Source organism: Equus quagga, chromosome 9 (genome assembly GCF_021613505.1).
Source record: "Equus quagga isolate Etosha38 chromosome 9, UCLA_HA_Equagga_1.0, whole genome shotgun sequence".
NCBI lineage: Eukaryota > Metazoa > Chordata > Mammalia > Perissodactyla > Equidae > Equus > Equus quagga.
Genome location: NC_060275.1, coordinates 94,456,753 through 94,477,963, shown reverse-complemented (window position 1 = coordinate 94,477,963; position 21,211 = coordinate 94,456,753). Strand labels below are relative to the sequence as shown.

Below are 21,211 nucleotides of genomic sequence, written 5' to 3'. Positions count from 1 at the left end.
ACGGAAAATAATATAGGTCAGAACCTTGGATCTATGTAGAGAAATGAAAAGCATCGAAGAAGCAATAAGTGAAGTTTAAATAAAAACTTCATTTTTCTTACTCTGAATTGATCAAACAGATAATAGTTTGTACAAAATAATAATGCCAAGAATATATTTGATCATGCATGCTTATGTATATATCATACATATATATATATATACACTTATGTATGCTTATATAAAAGTGAAATGAATGACAGCAACAATACAAGGGATGGGAGGAAAGAACTAGAATTATTTTCTTGTTACAAGATACTCATATATCCGTGAATTGGTATGGTGTTATTTGAAAGTGGTTCTGGATTAGCTATAAATGTATATTGCAAACTCTAGGGCAATCACTAAAAAATAGTAGGTTAGCTACTCTGGCTAAGGGTTCTCATTAGTTCATTAGTGAAGAACAACTGGAAGGTTATCAGGTTTCCACTGTATATTACTTGTAGATTATTTTATATACTTATTCATATAGTACTATACAATCCTCATTCCATAGCATATGCTTAAATCCATCTCAACAAATCCTCCTATTATCTTTATGAAGTCCCACACTTAAAAAAAAACCTTTCAGATATTGTTAGAGATCAATATCTGGACTTGGTTGATCCTACCTGACAATTACAGTGGACAAAGCCAGATGGATTAGCACCAAGATGAGTGCAATTTTAAAAAGTCAAAGTATCTGACTCTGATTTTCCAAAGAAGTGAATTTTGCCTTCTAAACATCAGTCTATGGTCACACATCAGGATCGGAGTGGCATATGTGCCCCTATTTATGATTCTCATGCTTTTTCAAGGTTATGTGGATGTATCTCAAACTATATGGTCACTTTGAACTTTTAGTGGGAATACAGTCAGATAAACCCTAGAAGAATTAGTTTCAGTAAACACAAATATCTGTTCTCTACATATTTATTTCCAACGAACACAATCTAGTTTCTAAGGCAGCTTGGAACAGATGGAGCAATCTCCAGGAGCTTTGCATGGTCTCTGGAGTTTTCAGTATCTGCCTTTTCCTACTAGAACATAATGTTCCTAAACAAAGGGACAATGACTAAATCCCAGAGAGAATTCGGCCAAGTGGGGTGGAGGGAAACTTGAAGTCCAGAGAAGACAGGAGAAAGTGTTCTCCCTTTTGTGCAGGCCACTATTATATTTATAGACCTAAAAATACAGAATAAAGGAGACCACAGAGCACACAATCGGCAAAGGCCACATTCAGAAGTGATGACCCATTGTCTAACAATAGTGCCATTACTGTGAGTTTTTAATAGGACACAGGGAAATTTTGTTTAGAATGTATTACAACTGACAGAGTTCTGTAGGACCTGGGGTGCAAAGGGGCGAAAATGTGGCTTTTACATTATTATGATAGTGATCTTGAGTTTTCCAAAAATATTTTTTATTTAATAAGGAGTCCTGAAGCTTGCTATTGAGACCAGCATCTGTGTCAAGCCATTTCTGCAGCTGTTTCTTTACAGGTAATCCATTGGTTGAACTTTCATGGTTGATCTTTTGATGAGTGACTCAGGTAAATATTTTCCAAAAAGCCTTCTGCAATGGATGGTAGCACTTGTTATTCCATTCCTTTCCACCTTTCCTCAGGGATAGCTAGTCCTAAATTCCCCCAGAGTCACCCCAAAGTCACTCCCCATGGACGAGGCAGGAGTGAAAGCAAACGTGACTGAGAAGACAAAAGAATGGAGACTGGCACAGAGAGAGGACCATGGCTGGTATATTCTGAGAGTCCTCTTTACCTCTGAAAAGTGGGCTGTGGAAAATAAGCTGGCTTTGATGACAATTAGCTAAATTTACAATATTGTCTTGCCAATGTTTCCTATGGATTTCTGATCTAGAACAAAGATAACAAAAATTTTTAAATAATCGAACTTAAAAAAATAACATCTTAGTGAATTTATCCTTAAATAGCCTTTGCTCCAAACGCACAAGAGTAATACGTAAAATATAAATATAGAAAAAATATTCAATTATAAAATATAAAGATATAAAAAGAGAAAACTAGGGGTCGGCCCCGTGGCCGAGTGGTTAAGTTCGCGCACTCCACTGCGGGCGGCCCAGTGTTTCGTTGGTTCGGGTCCTGGGCGCGGACATGGCACTGCTCGTCTAGCCACGCTGAGGCGGCATCCGGCATGCCACAGTTAGAGGGACCCACAACTAAGAACATACAACTGTGTACCGGGGGGCTTGGGGGAGAAAAAGGAAAAAATAAAATCAAAAAAAAAAAAAAAAAGAGAGGAAACCAAAATGACACAACGCTAAAATGTAGGTAAACATCCCTGCAAAAGGGTGAGCAGACCTTGGCCAGAAGCAGACAGTGGTGCTCACGTGCTCAGCTCCAGCAAAGCTGGAGGACTTCAAGTGCTCCACGTGAAATGGGAATGACACCACCCTCATCACCAACTTCTTAGAGCCCCAACTCTTGATGAGTTTCAGGCCCGGGAAGGTGGCAAAACAAGGACTCAGCTTCTCACCCAGGAACTCCGCCAAGCTGCCTGCGGGCTCCAGGACAATTTCTGAAATATCTTCAATGTCACTATGAGCCAGCAATTCTGAACAACCTGAACAAGTCCTGTCCTGAAATGAAGTTTCACAGCGTGGTCAGGGAAAAACTGCAAAAACACTAGAAAGAGTGGGGTGCACAGAGAAAGAAGGGAGGAAAAGGGCATGAAAGAGAAAAAAGAAAAAGAAACTAAAAGGAAATCACATTCAAATCAAGCCTGTAAATTATAATTCCAAAATACATAAAAATTCTTACGCTAAGAAAGGCAACAAAATCATTACAGTAGGAATCCACTCTGGATGAAATAAATTTGATAGGGCAGTGCTAAGGACTGGATGTCCCCTCAAAATTCAGAGGTTGAACCCTAATACCAGGGTGATGGCATTGGAGGTGGGGACTTTGGGAGGTAATTAAAGTTGGATTAGGTCATGAGGGTAGGGCCCTCACGATGGAATTAATGCCCTGATAGATGAAGAACCTGCAGCACAGAAAAGCTGCACAAATTACAAAGTTAAAATCTGGCTAAGCTGGGATTTGAATCTGAACAGTCTGGTTCCAGAGTCCATGATCTTAACCCATGAGGGCATACCAATAGGATTATCTATTACTTAAGAGTGAAGAAGGAAGTCATGGGGCTGGTCAAAATTTTATACAATTGCAGGAAAAAGCTGACCGCATTTTTAAGGGAAGGTGGTGATCCCTCAATAGAAGAAATAACAGAAGAAAAAATAATGTGAACGAATGAGAAAAACTCAAAGTGGGAAGGAGAAGGAGTACCTTTTGACCCATACGGCCAGGGAGAAATGTGGAGAAAGACTGAGGATGAGCTGCCTTCATGCATAGACCACACCATGCCCACTCTAACTACTTGACCTGTGGGCAACCTGCCTTTTAATTCATGTGAGGGTCCTACGTGAGGACAGGAGCACGAAGGGAAGAATTTCCCTCAGCTAACCAAGGTAGAAGCAGTGGGAAAATATCTTGGGAAGCAAGAACAGCAATGTACACAAACTACTGTTATTTTTATTTTATGCAAAGTTGCAGAGAAAAAAAAAAAGGGAAAGTAACTCAACTCATTCATGAGGCTAGTATAACTTTGACATCCAAACTGGGCAAGGAGAGTACCAGAAGAGAATATTAAAGACAGATCACATTCATGAATGTAGATACAAAGGTCCTAAATAAAATATGAGCAATCAATAGTGTATGTAATATACATACAAATTTATATCATATTAAGTAGACTTTATCTAAGGAATGCCAGTACAGTTCAGTAGTGGAAAATATATTCATGGAATAATCAAATTAGTAGATTAATGGAGAAAAACTAAACGACCATCTCAGTAGATGCAGAAAAATATTGGCCAGATTCACTACTCAATTATAATGAAAGATATTATAAACTAGGAATAGAAGGGAACTTATTTTCCCTAATAAAGATCATCTGAAGCATTTCTGTTAAACTAAGGAGAAAGGGATGGATGCCCTTTATCATCTATTGTCATCTATTCCATTCAGCATCGTATTAGAAACCCAAGTCAGTGCAATGAATCCAGAAAAACAAAAACGAGGCAAAATGATTGGAAAGGAGATAAAACTTTCCTTATTATTAAACAATACAAAAATTTGAGAAACTCTACTGACAAATCGAGAACTAATAGTAGAGTTTGGCATGGTTGCTGGATACAAAATTAAAGTACAAAAATCAACACCATTCTTATACTTATCCAAGGAGAAAATAACAAATAATTCTTAAAGAACCTGAGTAGAGAGATACTGTGTTCATACACAGATAAACTCACTGTTTAAAAGGTATCAATCTTCACATAAATAACCTATACATGAAATGCAATTCCAACCAATATCCCAATTGGGATTTTCTTGGAATTCAACAAATTGACCCTAAAATCTAATGAATAAGCAAAGGCCAAGAATAGGTAAGCAGATGCTGAAGAGAAAGAACTTGGGGAATTTTAAGAGCACTTCTTATAAAGCTGTAGAAATCAGAGAACTAAATCCATGGAACAGGATAGGAGCTGGGAAACAGACTCACATCTCTAAGCAAACTTGACAGACGCCACGGAGGAGGGGCTGTTCTAGTCAGCAAATTTGGTTGGAATAGCTAATTATTCATCAAGAAATTAGGTCCCTACTTTATACTACACACAAAAGTAAATTTAGGTGGTTTAAACTCCTTACGTAAAATTAAAAATATTAAAACTTTTAGAAGAAAATACAGTGTCATCATGACTTTGGGATAGGAGAGTATTGTAGTTAAGACACCAAAAGCAGACTATGAAGGGAAAATTGATGAAATTGATTATACTAAAATTATAACACTTCTGATTAACATGAGTTCTGCTTAATGTAAGTAAGACAACATAAACCAAGTTTAAAGGACGAGCAAAGACTACAACAAAGGCTTCTGCTTTCTCTGTTCACAGCACCCTCAGGGTTTTAGTAATTTCTTCCTGGTGACTCTAGGCCAAATGTAACACCTAATAGTTCCATTCAGTCAAGAGTTAGGTCCCAACTTAATAAGTATTGATGGCCTAACCACTTAGTAGCCATCTGAAAAAAAAAAAAAAACAAGCAAATTGAAAAAAATAATAATATTCTTGTTTCACTTAAAAATTAACTTACTAATGAGATGTGCCATCCATTGGACACTGCATAACTTTTAAAGTCTTGGAATGAGAGTAGACACCATATTTCCTGTTCTGCACTGATTTTCACGGAGTACTTGATTTTTATCACGAGGTACTGCACAAAGACAGGATGTCATCGAAAGAAATGTAGGGTGGTCGAGTCTTGAAACTTTGAACTACCTTAAGCTAGCAGTTCACCTGATGTCCAAGAGATGTTAAATACTGCTGTGTTTTCCTTTAAAATTTCTCTCCGTTTCCCTAGAAAATTTAAAATACTTCATGGCAGCCCTTTAAGTTCACTGATTGACTCATACGATAAGCACAGACTGTATGACCCAGGAATTCTACTTCTAAGTACATAAATTACAGAAGCTCAGACACTGAAGGAATAAGGCAATAATTATAAGGTGTTGATTACAACATTGCAGAAATGTTTATAATTGCAAAATAGTGAAACGTATAAATAAATTGCTGTATAGTCATACAATGGAATCGTACGCAGCCCTTCAAGTGAATGGACTAGAGCTGCTTTCATCAGCGTGGATTTATCTCAAAGCATAATGCTGAGTAAAAACAGCAAGATGAGGAATGATACATGCAGTACGATACTATTTATAGAAAGCTTAAATGCCTGAGAAACAATATTATATAAAGTATATGGCTATACACATGTATAATAAAAGCATTTAACCTCTCAAATGCATGAGAATAATACACAGTGGTTTCATGACCCTAGTTAACTCTGGGATAAAGGACAGGGAGTGGAGTTAGGGAGCGCTCTTCAAGTGTATTTGTGAAATTTTTTTTCTTTAAAAAAGGAAGATTGAAACAAACATGAATAATGGTAAGATCTGATAAAGCTGAGTGGTTGGTATATAGGAATTGTTATTATGGTCTCCATTTTGCTGGGACATTTGAAATATTTCCCAGTGAAAGAGTGTAAAACTAAAATACTACAGTAACAGTAAAAACAAAATAAATGAAATAAAATGATGGCTACTACCAGTTTGCAACTCTTTTACTATGGGAATCAAGTTGTTAATTAGTTTTTAACAGTATCATAATATTTATACTCTTTGAACCTTAAAAGTCCATCTACAGATTAACATTAACAAGATCCTTCTTTACATGAGCCCAAAGATGCTCATCAGAAGATGATGATCGAGGCCAGCCTAGTGGTGCAGCAGTTAAGTTCACATGGTCTGCTTCGGTGGCCTGGGTTCGCTGGTTTGGGTCCTGGGAGTGGACCTATGCACTGCTTGTCAAACCATGCTGTGGCAGGCATCCCACATATAAAGTAGAGGAAGATGGGCACAGATGTTAGCTCAGGGCCAGTCTTCCTCAACAAAAAGAGGAGGATTGGCAGCAGATATTAGCTCAGGGCTAATCTTCCGCAAATAAATAAATAAATAAGGAAGATGATGATCAATGAGGAATTGGTTAAAAGAATTTTGCTTTGTCTTGTCAGTGAAACACAATGCATCCATAATAAAAGCGATGGCTACGAAGATAGAATAACACATGGAAAGGTACCCATGTTATAGTGTTAAGTGAAAATGTATGTGTGTAAATGTAAATAAATAGATCCATACACACACAACTATATACAACTATGACTAAAAGAAAGAATATTGAAAGGCAATAAAGCAAAGTCGTAAAGTAGATGTGTTAGGGTGCTGACTTTCTCTATTTTTAATTTTTCAGTAATGTATTTAATTTACTTTTATAATATAGAAAGTTTTAACTTAAAATAAAAATACATTGCCGAATGAGTCAGTGTTTCACGTAGTCTTCCGTCTTTATATTTAGCAACGTGTGTCCTATGTGCATACTAGCATTTCATTCTCTATGAGAGTGTGGAAGTAGATATGCTGTCTGTCTTCTCTGCCAGAATAAGAGAGCTCACTGTCACTCCAGTAGGCAGTGTGGCTGACATCAGGTGAGCACGTGGACACTGTGACAGTTCCCTGATAGTTCCAGTTAAGGTTTAATAACCAGAATGACGTTAGCCCAGGTAGGCAGAGGTGTTGCTAAAGGCTCAGGCTGCATCAAAACCAAATGGCTGATTCACATTTGGTAAGGATGTGTCATTTCCTGGCTAACTGCCGATGTACCTTTTGATCACTGCACAAATCAGCCACTTCTCTTGATTACCATGCTCTGAAATACTGCATGTGTAATGCAAAGAGTTAATCCCCTGTTGAAATAGAAGAGGGTGGATGGATGTCTCCTGTTTCTTGAGCAGCCCCTGCCCCGGCAGGACTGGCTGAATTCCACTCCTTGGTATCCCAGGACAAAGAATATAAGCCTAAAGCTTAAACCTACATTTCACTGAAAGAAGAGAACAGAGAGGATGAGAAATGGAAAAAGTATTCGTACCCACAGAACTGATAACTTCATTTTCCTCACAACTGCTCCTCAGGGAAATACTTTCACCACTTATTTTCTGCTTAAATGGCTTTTGCTTCTCCATGAGCCCAGCCCCCCTGGGCAGTAGGGGCAGGACACTTGGAAATGCTAGAGGCAGCAGTGGGAACAACAGGACCGACTCTTACGAATGCCGCTTATGGCTGTTGCCACAGATTGTATCTCTGACCTAGATCGATTTCCAGAGGTTTAAGATTTTTCAAAACATCACACATTTTGAAATGAACACATGATTCCTGTGATTTCTAAATGTTAACCCTTGGTTTTCTGTGCTGAAGGAGGCAAAGAAAGAAGTTGGTAATACAAAAATTGTTTCTAAGGTCAATGGGGTATGACTCAATGTCTGTCGGTGGACCTCTTTCCAACGACTGCCTCCCGGGGCGAGGGGCGGGGGGTCAGAAGGATCCAGTGAACAGGTGGTGCAGAGACAAAGCACGTGAGAGGGAAGGCTGTGGAGGGGTAGACCATGTCCTTGTGGCCACGCACTCCTTCACTTTTATGTACTTTGCTACATCGCTGATTCTGGTGCTTCACCCTATAGCAGCCCTAGTAGCAGTTACAGGCCAGAGGCAGAAAGTTCCAGAACAGACTTAGACATGATCTGAAAGGAAGAAGAAAGGCAGAGACTTTGTCATATGGCACTATCAAAGCCCCCAAATGGACGAAGAGCCCCATGGACCTGACAGGCCCCGACCCCTGCCCTCACAGGCCTTGCCAAAGTTCATCTAGCCCAGACCTGAAGACAGTCTGTCTCTACTGATGTTCATGGGCTCCTTTACAGCTCCCAGACTCTTTTTGCAGTTAGATTGTGCCCACAGGACTAAAGCCAACCAGTGAAACATGAGCAGAACCATTTGGGTCACTTCCAGGCCAAGGCCATTCATAACAGTCAGTCTGCCTCTTCCATATCTGTTTTCCCCTCTGCAGCAAGCTGAAAGCCATGCATTTCAGATGTCTTAGCAACAAGATGAAGCAGGGCCACCCAGCTGCACCGGATTTCGAATGGGTTAAAAATAAACCTTCACTGTGTTGACTTTCTAAGATTTCAATTTCTTTGTTACTGTAGCAGAACGTATCCCGTCCTAATAATCAATCCAACGCTTGATTTTGTGAGAGAAAACTACTGTCCTAGTAGATACGAAAAATTGGCAAACTGGACACAGAGAAAGAACTCCGGGCTGGGAATCAGGAGGCTGGTTATGGTTTGGATTCGGCCATGATTTACAGTCTGCCTTTGGGCCAGTTGCTTGACTTTTGTGGTCCTCAGGTCCTCGACCAGAGCAGTCATCTTTAACTCTTTTGGTTTTGCTTTTTAAAAGACATGTAACCCCTTCTTCAAACAAAACCTTTCTGAATGCCAGTATATAAAGCTGACAAAAGAAAAACTGCCTCTCTCTTTAGAACACGACCACACATTCATTCCCCACGGAGGCCTCTGGGCCATCTCTGTGGGACCCTGCAGACCCACAAGGCAAACCACGGGCTTAGACTGCCTCCATGGCCTATTCTGATGCTGACATGGGTTCCTAGTGAGAGAAGCTGTTTCTCACCTGTCCCACACGTCACACTGCACTCTGTCCAGTGGCCATACTGCCAGAAGTACACCAGCTTCTCCACATCATTGTCAAGGCCATCTTTCCGGATGGTGTACTCATACTTGATGCCAGGGTTAGTCACCTGGAATAGAAGCTAAAAGGCAAGAAAGGAGTCATGTCAAACTCTTTCATGACTTGATACTGCAAACCACAGTCCTGTAAAAATACCATATAATGTCCACCGTGTTAAAGTAGCTATGGAGGCATGCATTGGAACCAGTGCCATTAAATGGACGCATCTCCACCTCTGCCTCGACTTGCACCTATACGTCTACTTACATCTCTATCTATCTCTAATCTCCTCCATTCTGTTATTGCTTGACTGAATTCCCATGGGAAATCATGGGTAGTCTAATCATATGCAAATTACTTTGGGGGAATGGCGAGGAGCGTCCTTTCCAACAATAGGCTGGTAGGTCACCTTGTGCCTTCGTGTACTTTACTAACTTTGCAATCATGGGTAATTACTTAATCTCTTTGTGCCTTACTTTCCCTCCTACAAAGTGAGGATCATAGTATGACCAATAGGGTTGTTATGAGTGTTAAACAAATAAATAAATGTAACAGCATATGATTAGAACAGTGCTTGGCATGTAGTTGGCACCCAATAAACATTAAATTTTATTGTTGTTGTTACTTTATGATGCTCTTCTCTAGCTCCTGGGCTGATTAGTTCCTTTAAAGTGGATGGTTCTGGGATAAAAATAGTCATGGGTTTTGGCCAAGGCATACTACTCTTGAGATCCTCCTCTCACACCCCTCTTCTACAGGCAACCTACTTGCCACACGTTTAAAATGAATTCATCTTAAACTTAGAGGTGGAGGATTGGTTGCTGCACAGGATTGCAGGTTCCCATACGTAATAATCCTCTCTCATGTGGGCAGGAAAGATGCAAGGCCTCTTGACATTTATGGATCATAGCTGTCAAGCTTTGATCCCCCTCTAACTTCTGAGTGTGGTTAGATCTGACTCTCTCTTGGCCCATCTGTCATCCCCAACCTGCTTTGCCTCTACTGGTATAATTATTCCATTCCTTTTCTGTAGTTCTCTGTCAACATGAAACACAAATTACACATGCCTTTGAGGAGCACATCCTACACCCTAACCCCTCTCTCCTCCAAGAGTTTCACAAAGTCAAATCTTTTTCCCAGGGAAAATCACATAATAACAGGTGAAAGACCCATGTAAGATCCTCACCACTGCTGGAAAGTGATGGGGTTCAGGGCAGGTCACCCCAAGATGCACCATGCTGGTATGTGGATTATTTTGAGCTGAAGAAAATAAAGACTCAGAAGACTCAGGAAGAATATTTGACTTTCTCCTTCTAACTCCCTAAAAGAAATTTAAAATAAAGGCCTGTCCCCAGGACAGGCCATCACCATAACCCAGTCTGGCTATGGGTAGACTGGGAGGATTCTTGCTAAGCCCGCTCTTATCCAAGTTCTATTTACCAAACGTGGCTTTTCCATTTCCTTCTGAGTTCTCTTCCTCCCCTTTGAAGTCCCAAATCACTACCCCAATGCCATAAGAACCTTAAGGAAAATGGGGGAATTTTCCCACTTCCCCAACAAAAGCTACTTGGAAATTCATGTCACACTGACATAGACTAATAGCATTCTTTCTACACCTGAGGAACAATCACCCTCAAATAAACAGCCTGTGTCAACCATACTATAAACTGAACTCAAACCTCCAAATGGATGGTTTTAGGGCCCCTGACATTTTATTATGAGGCTTTCAACAATTTCTAGGCAATAAAGGATTAATACACAAACTAATATCTTGCTTTCCACCTTGTTCCTTGCTAAAAGAAGTTTTAAGGATTCTTAATAATTGTTCCCTGGCAAATACCTTGGAAAAGAAAATTAGAAAGATCCTAGCTAATAGACATGTCAGCAGTTTCCTCCCTTCTGCATTACCTGGATCCATACTGACTCATTGGTGGGACCTGTGGCTATCAGTTTCTCCAGGTCTCCTTTCCTGTCATACTGAAAGATGGTCCCTGCTAGCTTGTAGTTCCCATTCCACTGAATAATAAATCCTCCATTGAGGTAATATTTTTCAGGGTCTTCACTCCTGATGGCCAGGAAGTTTCCAGCTCCCTCAACCTCCATTATCCGTATGTCCCTTGCTCCTTTTGGAATTAGACCAATGTCAACATAACCTAAGGAGAGAAGATAGAATAATGAAAGAGGCATGAGAGCTGAGCCGAACACAATCTATTTCTGACCCATGGTTCACCCTCTTCCCAGCATCCTCATCATTTAGTCCCCTTGCCTTCCTCTTGGGTGGTCACTGGGACTGGTAGAAGCACCAATTAGGGGGAAGTTTAAAGACCTTGGTCAAGAGCAGAATTCTCAGGACTTGATCAGGACTCAGGATGTAAACAGTTTCGTAAGGAGAGGTGATATAAATGCAGACTGGACTCAGATGCTTTTGTAGTTGATCCAGCATTTAGTTTTCTATAATTTTATATTGGTAGTTTAAAATTTTACAGCCCCTAGCTAGTTTCTCAATAGCATTTCTGCTTCCCTATTGTTGCTGCAATCAGATTAATCTTCGTAAACATTGCACTGGATACATCTTTTTGCTTATCCTCATTGCCGGCAAGTTCAAGGCAAATTTAGAAGTAATTTAATCGTAACTTAAATGCCTTAAGAGAATCCTGGAGCGAATCTTAGAACTATTGCCACCTGGAGCTCTTGAATACAGCTTGTGAAGAGAAACTCAGCTCTGAGCACAGCTTTTTATATTGCTGGACAATTCTATTCATTAGAAAAGGTTTTTTTCTTATATTTTGCTGAAATATGAACTTATATTTTACTCTCATGTGTTCTAATTCAACCTTCTGACAAAACACAGAGGACATCCACTTAAAAACAATGATTAGTTCCAGGTACAGACATATCCTTGCTTACTGGTTGTTGTGGTAGGAGACATAGTGGGGAGAAAAGGAATTAACACATAGTGGTCTCCTCTCTTTGCCAGACTCTATGCTAAGCACTTTATGCATTCATCCTATTTGTGCTTCATAAGAACCATCACCTCAGAAAAGGGACAGAATGAAAAGAAGCTAGACTTTGGGGATGGCATTGTCAAAGAAGTCCTGGGGTATGGGAGTCAGAACACTTCTCGAGTTCTAGTTTCTACATTGTTGCAAATAAGCTCTTTTTCTTTTCTTAGAATCACCTGGAGGTCTTCTTTTTTTTGTAGGGAACTATTCGCCCTGAGCTAACATCTGTTGCCAATCCTCCTCTTTTTTTTTCCACCCCTAAACCCCGGTGCCTGGTTGTATATCCTTGCTGTAAGTCCTTCTAGTTCTTTAATGTGAGCTACCACCACAGCATGGCAACTGACAGATGGGTGTTGTGGTTCTACGACGAGGAAGTGAACCCAGGCCACCAAGTGGTGAAAGTGCTGAACTTTAACCACTAGGCCATCAGGGCTGGCTTGCAAATGAGCTTTTGCAATGTTCATCAATGAAGGGGCTTGAATGAGGTGATGTCTGACCTCCCTCCCAGAGCAGATATTTGATCATTTCGCCCTTTTCTAAGCTCAACATTCTTTGTTTCTTTAACCTTTCCATATAAAACCTGGTTTTAAGACCCTGATCACCCCAGTCATTTTCCACTGGCTGTACACTAGGTTTTTTGGCCTGACAAGCAAACCCACATCTCTGTCACTCGAAAGTGCCCTGACTCCTCCCTCTCCCTCAGACACTAAAGTAGCATGGGGTCCTGGGAGCTAAAACCTAGGGCTGGCCAGCGGGAGTGATTTGCTCAGAAGCTGGGTATAGACCACAGCCTCAGCCCCATTTTTCAAACTGCCAGCTCCCATCCAGAAGAACCAAAATGTAGGTCTTGCAGTACTTGATTAAATTCCATTTGGCCCTCGCACACTTGCCTGAGGCAGTTGATTAAAACTACTCATTTATAACTAGCTCAGGAAAAATATTTATCACATGTAACTGAGGCCAATGCAGTTCTTAAAAATGCCTTTGGAGTGTTGCTACCCAGAGGCATTTTCTGACTTAGGATGTCGCATGCCTTCTCATAGCAGGACTTATGCAGGAAAATTAACTGGCATTACGTATTATAGTAATCACCTTATCCCTTGTTTAAAAACAAGCAAAGAACAAAACAATGAGAACTAGATGGAAAAAAAAAACTAAAAGAGTTTGCTTTTTACCTTTCACTTAAGAGAGAAAATCCAAAGTTAGAAATATTTATCATGGGCAGATTCTGCAAATTGAAAGGGGAGGTACATCAAATTTAAAATAAAAGCTTTCAGTGAATATAAGAGCTGCTTTTGAAGAGTTTGTAGACAGAAGATGTAAACCAAGGGAGATTTAACTATGAACAAAAGTAATACATATTTGTAATATACATTTGCAAAAGAATACCTAGAAAGAAGTCAAAGTCAAAGGATAAATTTATGGTGACTCGGAGTTAAAAAGAACCATGATAACATATCTACCAGACTCCTTTGTGCGCAAATAAAAGCCCACAGCAGAGAGGAGTGTAAAATAAAAAGTAACAGTTTCCATTTTCCTCCACCCCAGTCTTATGGCCCAAAGATAATTAGTTATAAGTTTCTTGGATTCTCTTCCAAAATCTTTCTTTGCGTGTATAAGCACACATACACATAATTTTTTAAAGTGGGATCGTACCCTAGGTAGTATTCTAATTATTGCTTTTTAAATTTAATATATCTTACAAATCTTTCCATATTTTTTGAGCCTTTCAACAATTGCAAAAATGACATAAACCCATTTATTTAACCAATCCACTGTTAATGGATACTTAGATGGAAGGGAATGGCTACCAACCTCTTTATCTAGAAAATTAGGAAACTGAGTTCCCAAGAGAGGAAGAAATCTATGCCGCATCACACAGCTAGATGGAAAATCTACAAACCTCTGACCAGGGGTTGCCAACCAACTCCTAAGATAGTGTTTTGAATGAAAAAATGAGGTTGGTAGAACACAGATGAAAAAAATCCCCTTGAATGTCTCATCCTCATGGGTCTTATTTACAGAAATGAGAATCATATTAAAAGGTTGTAGGGGTGGAGAGTTATTGAGATATTTACTCTCTGTTAAAGGGAAGGTTGACAGGGTTGGTTAGAATATCTCCAAAGTAATAAAAATGAAGAATATCTTCATTCAGCAAATCACTCTTCTCCTATCTTCCCCAGTAAACGTGAGCCACTTCCACTAGCATTAGCAGAAGTAGGAAAACATAATCTTGATCTCAAAGAATCAGAAAGTGACCCAAACTTAATATTACAATTTGGGGTTTACAATATTACAATTACAATATTGTAACAATATTCATACTACAAAAGACTTGACATTACAGCTAAACCAGTGGCAGGACATCAAGGAGAAAAAATGTCTGACAGATGTTCCATCAACATAACTGTAGAACAGTTAATGATTTGGTGTCCTTTATTTTCAAAGGAATGTGGAATCAACCTTAAGAAAAATGAGTGCTTATTGAATACCTACTATATATATAGACCATGTTTGCTGATTTGGGGTTGGGCAGGGTGAAGACAAAGCCTAAAAGACAAATCAACCCTCATTTATAATTGCATTAGAGAAAAAGAATAAAACATAAGGCGAAATAAGGCAGTGATACAAGATAGCACAGAAATAAGTACAGAAAACAACTATATATCAGGTGTCTTCGAGGAGAGGAAGTAAGTTCCCTCTTTTGACTTTGGCCCTCACATTAATTGGCCTACTTCATTTCACAAATTTTTGTATCACTTCTTGGCCTCATTCACATGGTGGGTGGTAGAAGCCTGGGTCTTTACAATGGCACGAAGCAGAGGCGGGACCCAGTGAATGCCCCGGGGGTGTGTGGAACACAGACCACCTAACTGGGTGCTGCAGAGTCTAGAGTGAGCACTCGCTGGATGTCCCCATTGTGCTGGGGCTGGTGGTGCCAGAGGACTTTGAGGAACCTGTCAGGGAACAAACAGTCTAAGGCTGACACCACTCACTGGGTGCCAAGAGCCACCAGAAGCCCTCTAGGCAGCAGATGGGAGAAAGAACTGAAAACACAAAGGCATGAGGGATGCCAAATGCTCAGTGGTGGGTGTGTGGCCAGAGGTACTGAGATTTCTGAGGCAGGCATGGGGGTGGGAGGGAGGCTCAAGACGCTTTTGGTCCCTTTTCTTTAACCCCCGGGAACCAGAGCAGAGACAAGGACCCAGAACTAAAGGCCTATTTCCTAAGAGCTTAAAAGACTAAGTGGTAGAGATCTGAAAATGAAAACTCTGCTTTTCAAAGGAGTTACCATAATGTTAGGAGTACAGCATATTTGATGCCAAAGATACGAATCGCCACAGATAAATAAAACTGAGGGTAAATGTAGAAATGTGATTTTAAGTGTGACTTTGTAATTCAAGTAAATAAGGTCACATCTAAATAACAGAAAATGTTTACGTAATACCTTTGTAAAGACTGAATAAACATTAACTATCATCGGATGCATGATCATAAGCTTTAGGCATACTAGGTTATCACTCACATCCCTAATGAGTAATGCAAAGGATATGTTTAAGGCATAATAAAGCTATTAATCAAGGACATGAAATATAATCCTCTAGTGAAAATTCTAAAGGGCAGAGCAAGCATTCCATTTTATAGTTTAACCTTATAAATTGAATAGTCAAAGATCAAACAATAGGGATGGAAATTAAACAAATTTAGATTACCCACTGTTACGCGTACTAGGGAAAAATAGGTCATTTAATCAACATACCTGATGTTCTCAGGATCATATGTAGTAACTCGTCCTGGCTGGTAAGCATATTTAGGACAGAGATGCTGCTTTGCCAGAACCCAGGAAAACAGTGCCCCAGTATATCTGGAAGGGCCCCTATCACTTCCTGTGCCCCTCACCCTACCTCACCTACCTGAGGCGTCACCCCTCAGGCCCTACCTCAGTGTGCACACTGGACTCCCGCCTCCCAATACCTGCATCTCTTTGGAATCCAGAGAATTAAGGTGACCCCACCTCCCCAAAGGAGCCGCAAGTGATGACTACATCTACAGCTCCTTGCTGGCACCAAGGGACCACGAGAATTATTTTAACTGGAGACAAATCTGCAGGAGTCATAGCTGATTTGGGTGAGGGTGGACTCTCCACTCCCTGAGGATTATCAGTAGCTCAAAGCTGCACAAAGGAAAAACCTCAAAAAGGTAATCATGGGAAAGGAATAGTAGAGTGTGGGTAAGGAGGTGGGTGTTAGGTGGCAGAAGCCACCTGGAGAGCCATAAGGGACCACTAGGTGGGACCCCCCATTACAGGGAGAAATTGGGAAGAAAAGCTAGCTGAAGCAATCCTCCTTACCTCTCCTTTGGTCCTGAAGGTACACCCTGATTCTTCTGCCTTTACACCCACTGCTGGCTTCTCTGCCCTCACTTAGAGAATGTGCCCTTGTGTCTTCATCCTTCTCAGCCAGCTTTTGAGCTCTTCTCTCCCCCACTTCTCAGTCCATTCCTATGCCACGGGCCTTCAGTGTGATCCTCTTCCAGGGATCACACTCTTACGCCTGTTCCCGTGGGCAGCCACCAGGCCAATGTAGACCTCTATCCAGTTCAATCTGATGCTTCCTGTAATTGGTTAGCAATCAACCCCTCTCCTAAAACTGCCAAGGAGCCCTTATCCTTTTGTAGTGAAGGCTATATTCCACTTTGAATTCTTTGAAAGTCACACTCTGCTTAAGAAAATAATCAATCTTGCCCTCCATTCTCAGTCCCCTGCCACTTCAATTATTTATTTGTTTGTTACCAGATCCTTCTTTCTGTTTAAACATCTTCCTCACAGTCTGGCAGGCAGAGCCGTCCCCAAGGCACACACCACAGCGATCCTCCGTGGCGTTGGAATCGATCTCATAGTCACAGCCGACCATCTGCAAGGAAGAGAGGTTGAGGATGAATGAATGACACAGGCAGGAGACGCCACACCTGCCTTGGACTTCTGACTTCTCTTTTCCCCCTTTGCTCTTGATGACACTCAGGCTGGGGGCAAATATAAAAACAAATGTTTCCTTCCTTTCCTAGTGGCAACCAGAGGAATAACCAAAGCATCCACCAATGATTGTAACGAAAATACTTGCTTAAAGGAGAACAAGGTACACACTGAGTGGGTCTCCAATTTCTCATTAGTCAGAGGTAAAATTGAACACAGTTCCAAAAATTTAATTATGGAAATGTCTTGGAAGCAGAGTTGATGGAGCATCAAGTCCCTTTCAGATGTGAAAACCTCATGCCCCCTCCTCTCTAGTGAGATCTCTCAGGGGTGATGTAATTACTCCACCAAAAATTTGGTTGTTCAACCCCTTTATATTCCTCACTGGGATTATTCTCTCTGTTTTCTGTCTGAGGACAGCAGGTGAATCAGCAGCCATCAGAGAAAAGCAAGCTTAATGCTGACACTACTCCTGTCCATGAGGGATGAAATCTCTGACCTGCAGATCCATCATCAGACCCTTCAGAGCCTCCCATAACCCAGCCCCTACTGAACTTCACACTTAGCAGTGTCTCAGCCATCCTGACTTTCCCTCCAGCTGCAGAGGAAGAACTGGCTGTTCTGTCTCTGAGCCAAGACCTAATCTTGCTCCTGTGCTCTGGACCTGATCCCTTACCAGTGTTCTGTCCATTGGTCTTCCTGAATCATCATCTCTCCCTTCCAAGGGCTTCCTTCCCCTCAGTCATCAATATGACCAAGTCTTTCCCACACTAAAATTCCAATTCTGGAAAAGGAGAGCAATTAAGCTTGGGTGTTCTGTAGCATCAGATACCAAAGAATCATGACTCTTAGGTTGAAAGTCATGAAACGTGAGTTTCAACTGAGCTTCTCTGTTGCCTGCCTTCTTCCAAGGCCTGTGCTCCTCATCACATTTCAGTAGTAAAAGAAAAAGGGCAAATGACACCATATTCTATTAATCATATTTTTCTTTCCTGTTCGGGAAGAGTTGTGGCCAGGTATTTTTTTTTCTCTCTCAAAGATAATTTCCTTTCTTATTTTAAAGCCACCTCAAATCTACTGAAGGGAAGAACAGTTCCCTTTAAATATACCTTCCATGAGCTAAATAGAGAATGAATGTCCATTGACAGAAAACAGCTCCATTCCTCAGGTTAATCATCTCTAATTTCCTTTAGGTCCAAAGACTATGCTACTTGATCCATTTGGGGGAAAAAAAAAGTGCTAAGAGATTAAAAAAAGAAAAACAACTTAATCATGCTAATCACAACAGAAAGAAAAGAAATTGCCTGGATGCGTGCCTTCAGCCGTTATGAGTAAAATGCCAAACTTTCTCCAGTGATATGTTTATGTCAAGCTTGAGCATCCTCTAATAAGCTGACCTTTACAAATTATATTCCCAGTGACCTTCATTCCTTCACTGCTTTGGAATGAGCCAGGGAAACTTGCTCTGAGACATATTAATTTGAAAGTGTTTTTAAAAATCTCTATCAAAAGGGGATAGATAAAAAATGTGAAGAATAAAGGAAAGAAAGCTAGAAAAACAAATTCCTTGAGCCCGCCTTTCTTCTCTAGTAATATTTGCCTGCATACGGGGCTGGGGAAGAAGGCACACACGTCCCCATTAGGCTGTCCCACAGCATATTAAATGAGTTCTTATGGAGACTTCACCCCATTGCTTCCGCCATCGGCCGCACACAGTACAATCAACTCTGAATGAAGTATATAACAGAAGGCCCATGAAGGCACCAGCCAGTCCTTGTCACTCATCAAACATAGTGGCTCTCAAGGGAAATAAACAAATGTCACTCTCCTCTTTTATGCAATGTTCTCTGGCAACAGGGCCCACGACAAGATTGTCTTTCTGCCTTCAGCAGAAAGCACTGAAGAGGTGGCTCTGCTACTGCTACCAAATGTGGACAACGGTGCCAGCATGGCTCTCCTCTGATGTGACTCTTATGATGCCAGACAGCACCTCATGGGGAAGCAGTTTTGAAAAAAAAAAGAAAACCACTTTAATTTCCCATGATATCATCCTTTCTTTCTTTAAAAAGCAGCTTTATTGAGGTATAGCTGATATACAAAATACTGTACATATTTAACGTGTACAACTTGATGAGATTGGACTTACACAGACACCTGTGAAACCATGACCACAATCAAGGTAATAGACATATCCATTACCTCCTTGTGTCCCTCTTTTTGTGTTTGTTACGTAAGAACACTTAAGATGAGATCTACCATCTTAACACATTTTTAAGCGCACAATAACAGTATTGTTAACCATAGGCACTATGCTGTACAGCAGATCTCCAGGACTTACTCATCTCACACTAAAACTCTCTAATCATTCAATAGCTGTCTCTATTGTTCCCTCCCCTCAGCCCTTGGCAACCACCATTCTATTCTCAGCTTCTATGATTTTGACCATTTTAGATTCTCATACAAGTATAAATATGCAGCATTTGTCCTTCCATGATTGGCTTCTTTCACTTAACATAATGTCGTCCCTGCTCTTCTATGTTGTCACAACTGGCAAGATTTCCCTCTTTTTTAAAGTTGAATAACATTCCACAGTATGCATATACCACATTTTCTTTAGCCATTCATTTGTTCATGGACATTTGGGTTGTTTCCATATGTTGGCTATTGTAAATAACACCGCAATGAACAGGGGAGTATAGATATCTCTTCAAGATCCTGATTTCAATTCTTTCAGAAATGTACTCAGAAGTGGGATTTGTGGGTCATGCGGTAGTTGGATTTTTAATTTTCTGAGGAACCTTCATACTGTTTTCCACAGCAGCTGCACCATTGCACATTCCCACCAACAGTATACAAGGGTTCCAATTTCTCCATACCTTTGCCAACACTTTTGTTTTTTTGATCATAGCCATCCTAATAGGTGTGAGGCAATATCTGAATGTGGGTTTGATTTGTATTTCTCCAGTGTTTAATGATGTTGAGCATCTTTTCATATATCTGTTGGCCATTTGTCTTCTTCAGAGAAATGTCTATTCAAGTCCTTTGCTCATTTTTTAATCTGGTTATTTGTTTTTCTGCTATTGAGTTATAGGAGTTTCTTATACATTTTGGATATTAGCCCATTATCATAAATATGGTTTACAAATATTTTCTCCCATTCTATAGGTTGCCTTTTTATTCTTTTGATTATTTCCTCTCCTGAACAGAAGCATATCATTAGTTCTTGACACACTACCTTGAGTATTACTTAGAGAAATCAGGTCCTAGTCTTTCACCAGGCCTGTAGCTGTACATGAGTGAATAAGTAATGTATATTCTTACTAATTCTCATTTTTTGCTTCTGAGTTAACATTGTTTCACTTTGTAAATTCTCAAGTGACTGAGAACTAAAATACCAACTGGTGCCATGATCTAATCCACCTGGAATGTCATCATTTTTTTCTACAGTCCCTTGGCAAAGGTAGAGACTGGAAGGACACCATTTTCTAAGATGAGATTCATTGCCAGTCAATGAAATGGTAAATGTGAGGATAGAGTAGAGCTTTGCTTAGCCGAAAAGAAGAGGTAAGTGATACTGTCATTTGGGACAGTAGCAATGATGTTTTCCTCACCATAGCTTTGAGGGCCAAGAGAAAAGATCTGGCCCAAAAAGAAACTGATTTGAAGGTGTTCAGCATATCACTGAGATGGCCAAAATGGCCTTGAGAGGGAACAAAGAAGGTTCGGGACAGTTTCCAAAAGGATGAGAGAGGCAGCCGACTTAGGACAGGTAGGAAGATTGTCAGGTAAGGTTCAGGACTCAGCTTCAAAGTCAACTGAAGACGTTGACGTCGTAAGGGCACAAATTCACCAAGCTGAATTTTTATTTTAGGAAGCGTACAGTAGGCTGATCATAAGATCAAAAAAGGGTTGTGGTTGGGTTGACCCAGAACCAGGGTCCTGCGGTGAGACGTTGATGGAAGGGTAAGAGAAGAAGTCTAGAGGACAGCAGATGT

General features: G+C 40.5%; 1 protein-coding gene across 3 annotated transcripts in view; it reads right to left on the bottom strand.

Moving 5' to 3' along the window:
- The window catches only part of ADAMTS12 (ADAM metallopeptidase with thrombospondin type 1 motif 12), a 308,773-nt gene that overhangs the window by 70,270 nt on the left and 217,292 nt on the right, over positions 1-21,211 (bottom strand). For all 3 annotated transcript variants that reach the window (XM_046671863.1, XM_046671864.1, XM_046671862.1), the window contains exons 15-17: positions 17,037-17,157; positions 11,151-11,395; positions 9,186-9,324 (exon numbers count right to left, since the gene is read on the bottom strand). In XM_046671863.1, the coding sequence (XP_046527819.1) occupies positions 9,186-9,324; positions 11,151-11,395; positions 17,037-17,157 (505 nt within the window). The remainder of the gene's footprint in view (positions 1-9,185; positions 9,325-11,150; positions 11,396-17,036; positions 17,158-21,211) is intronic.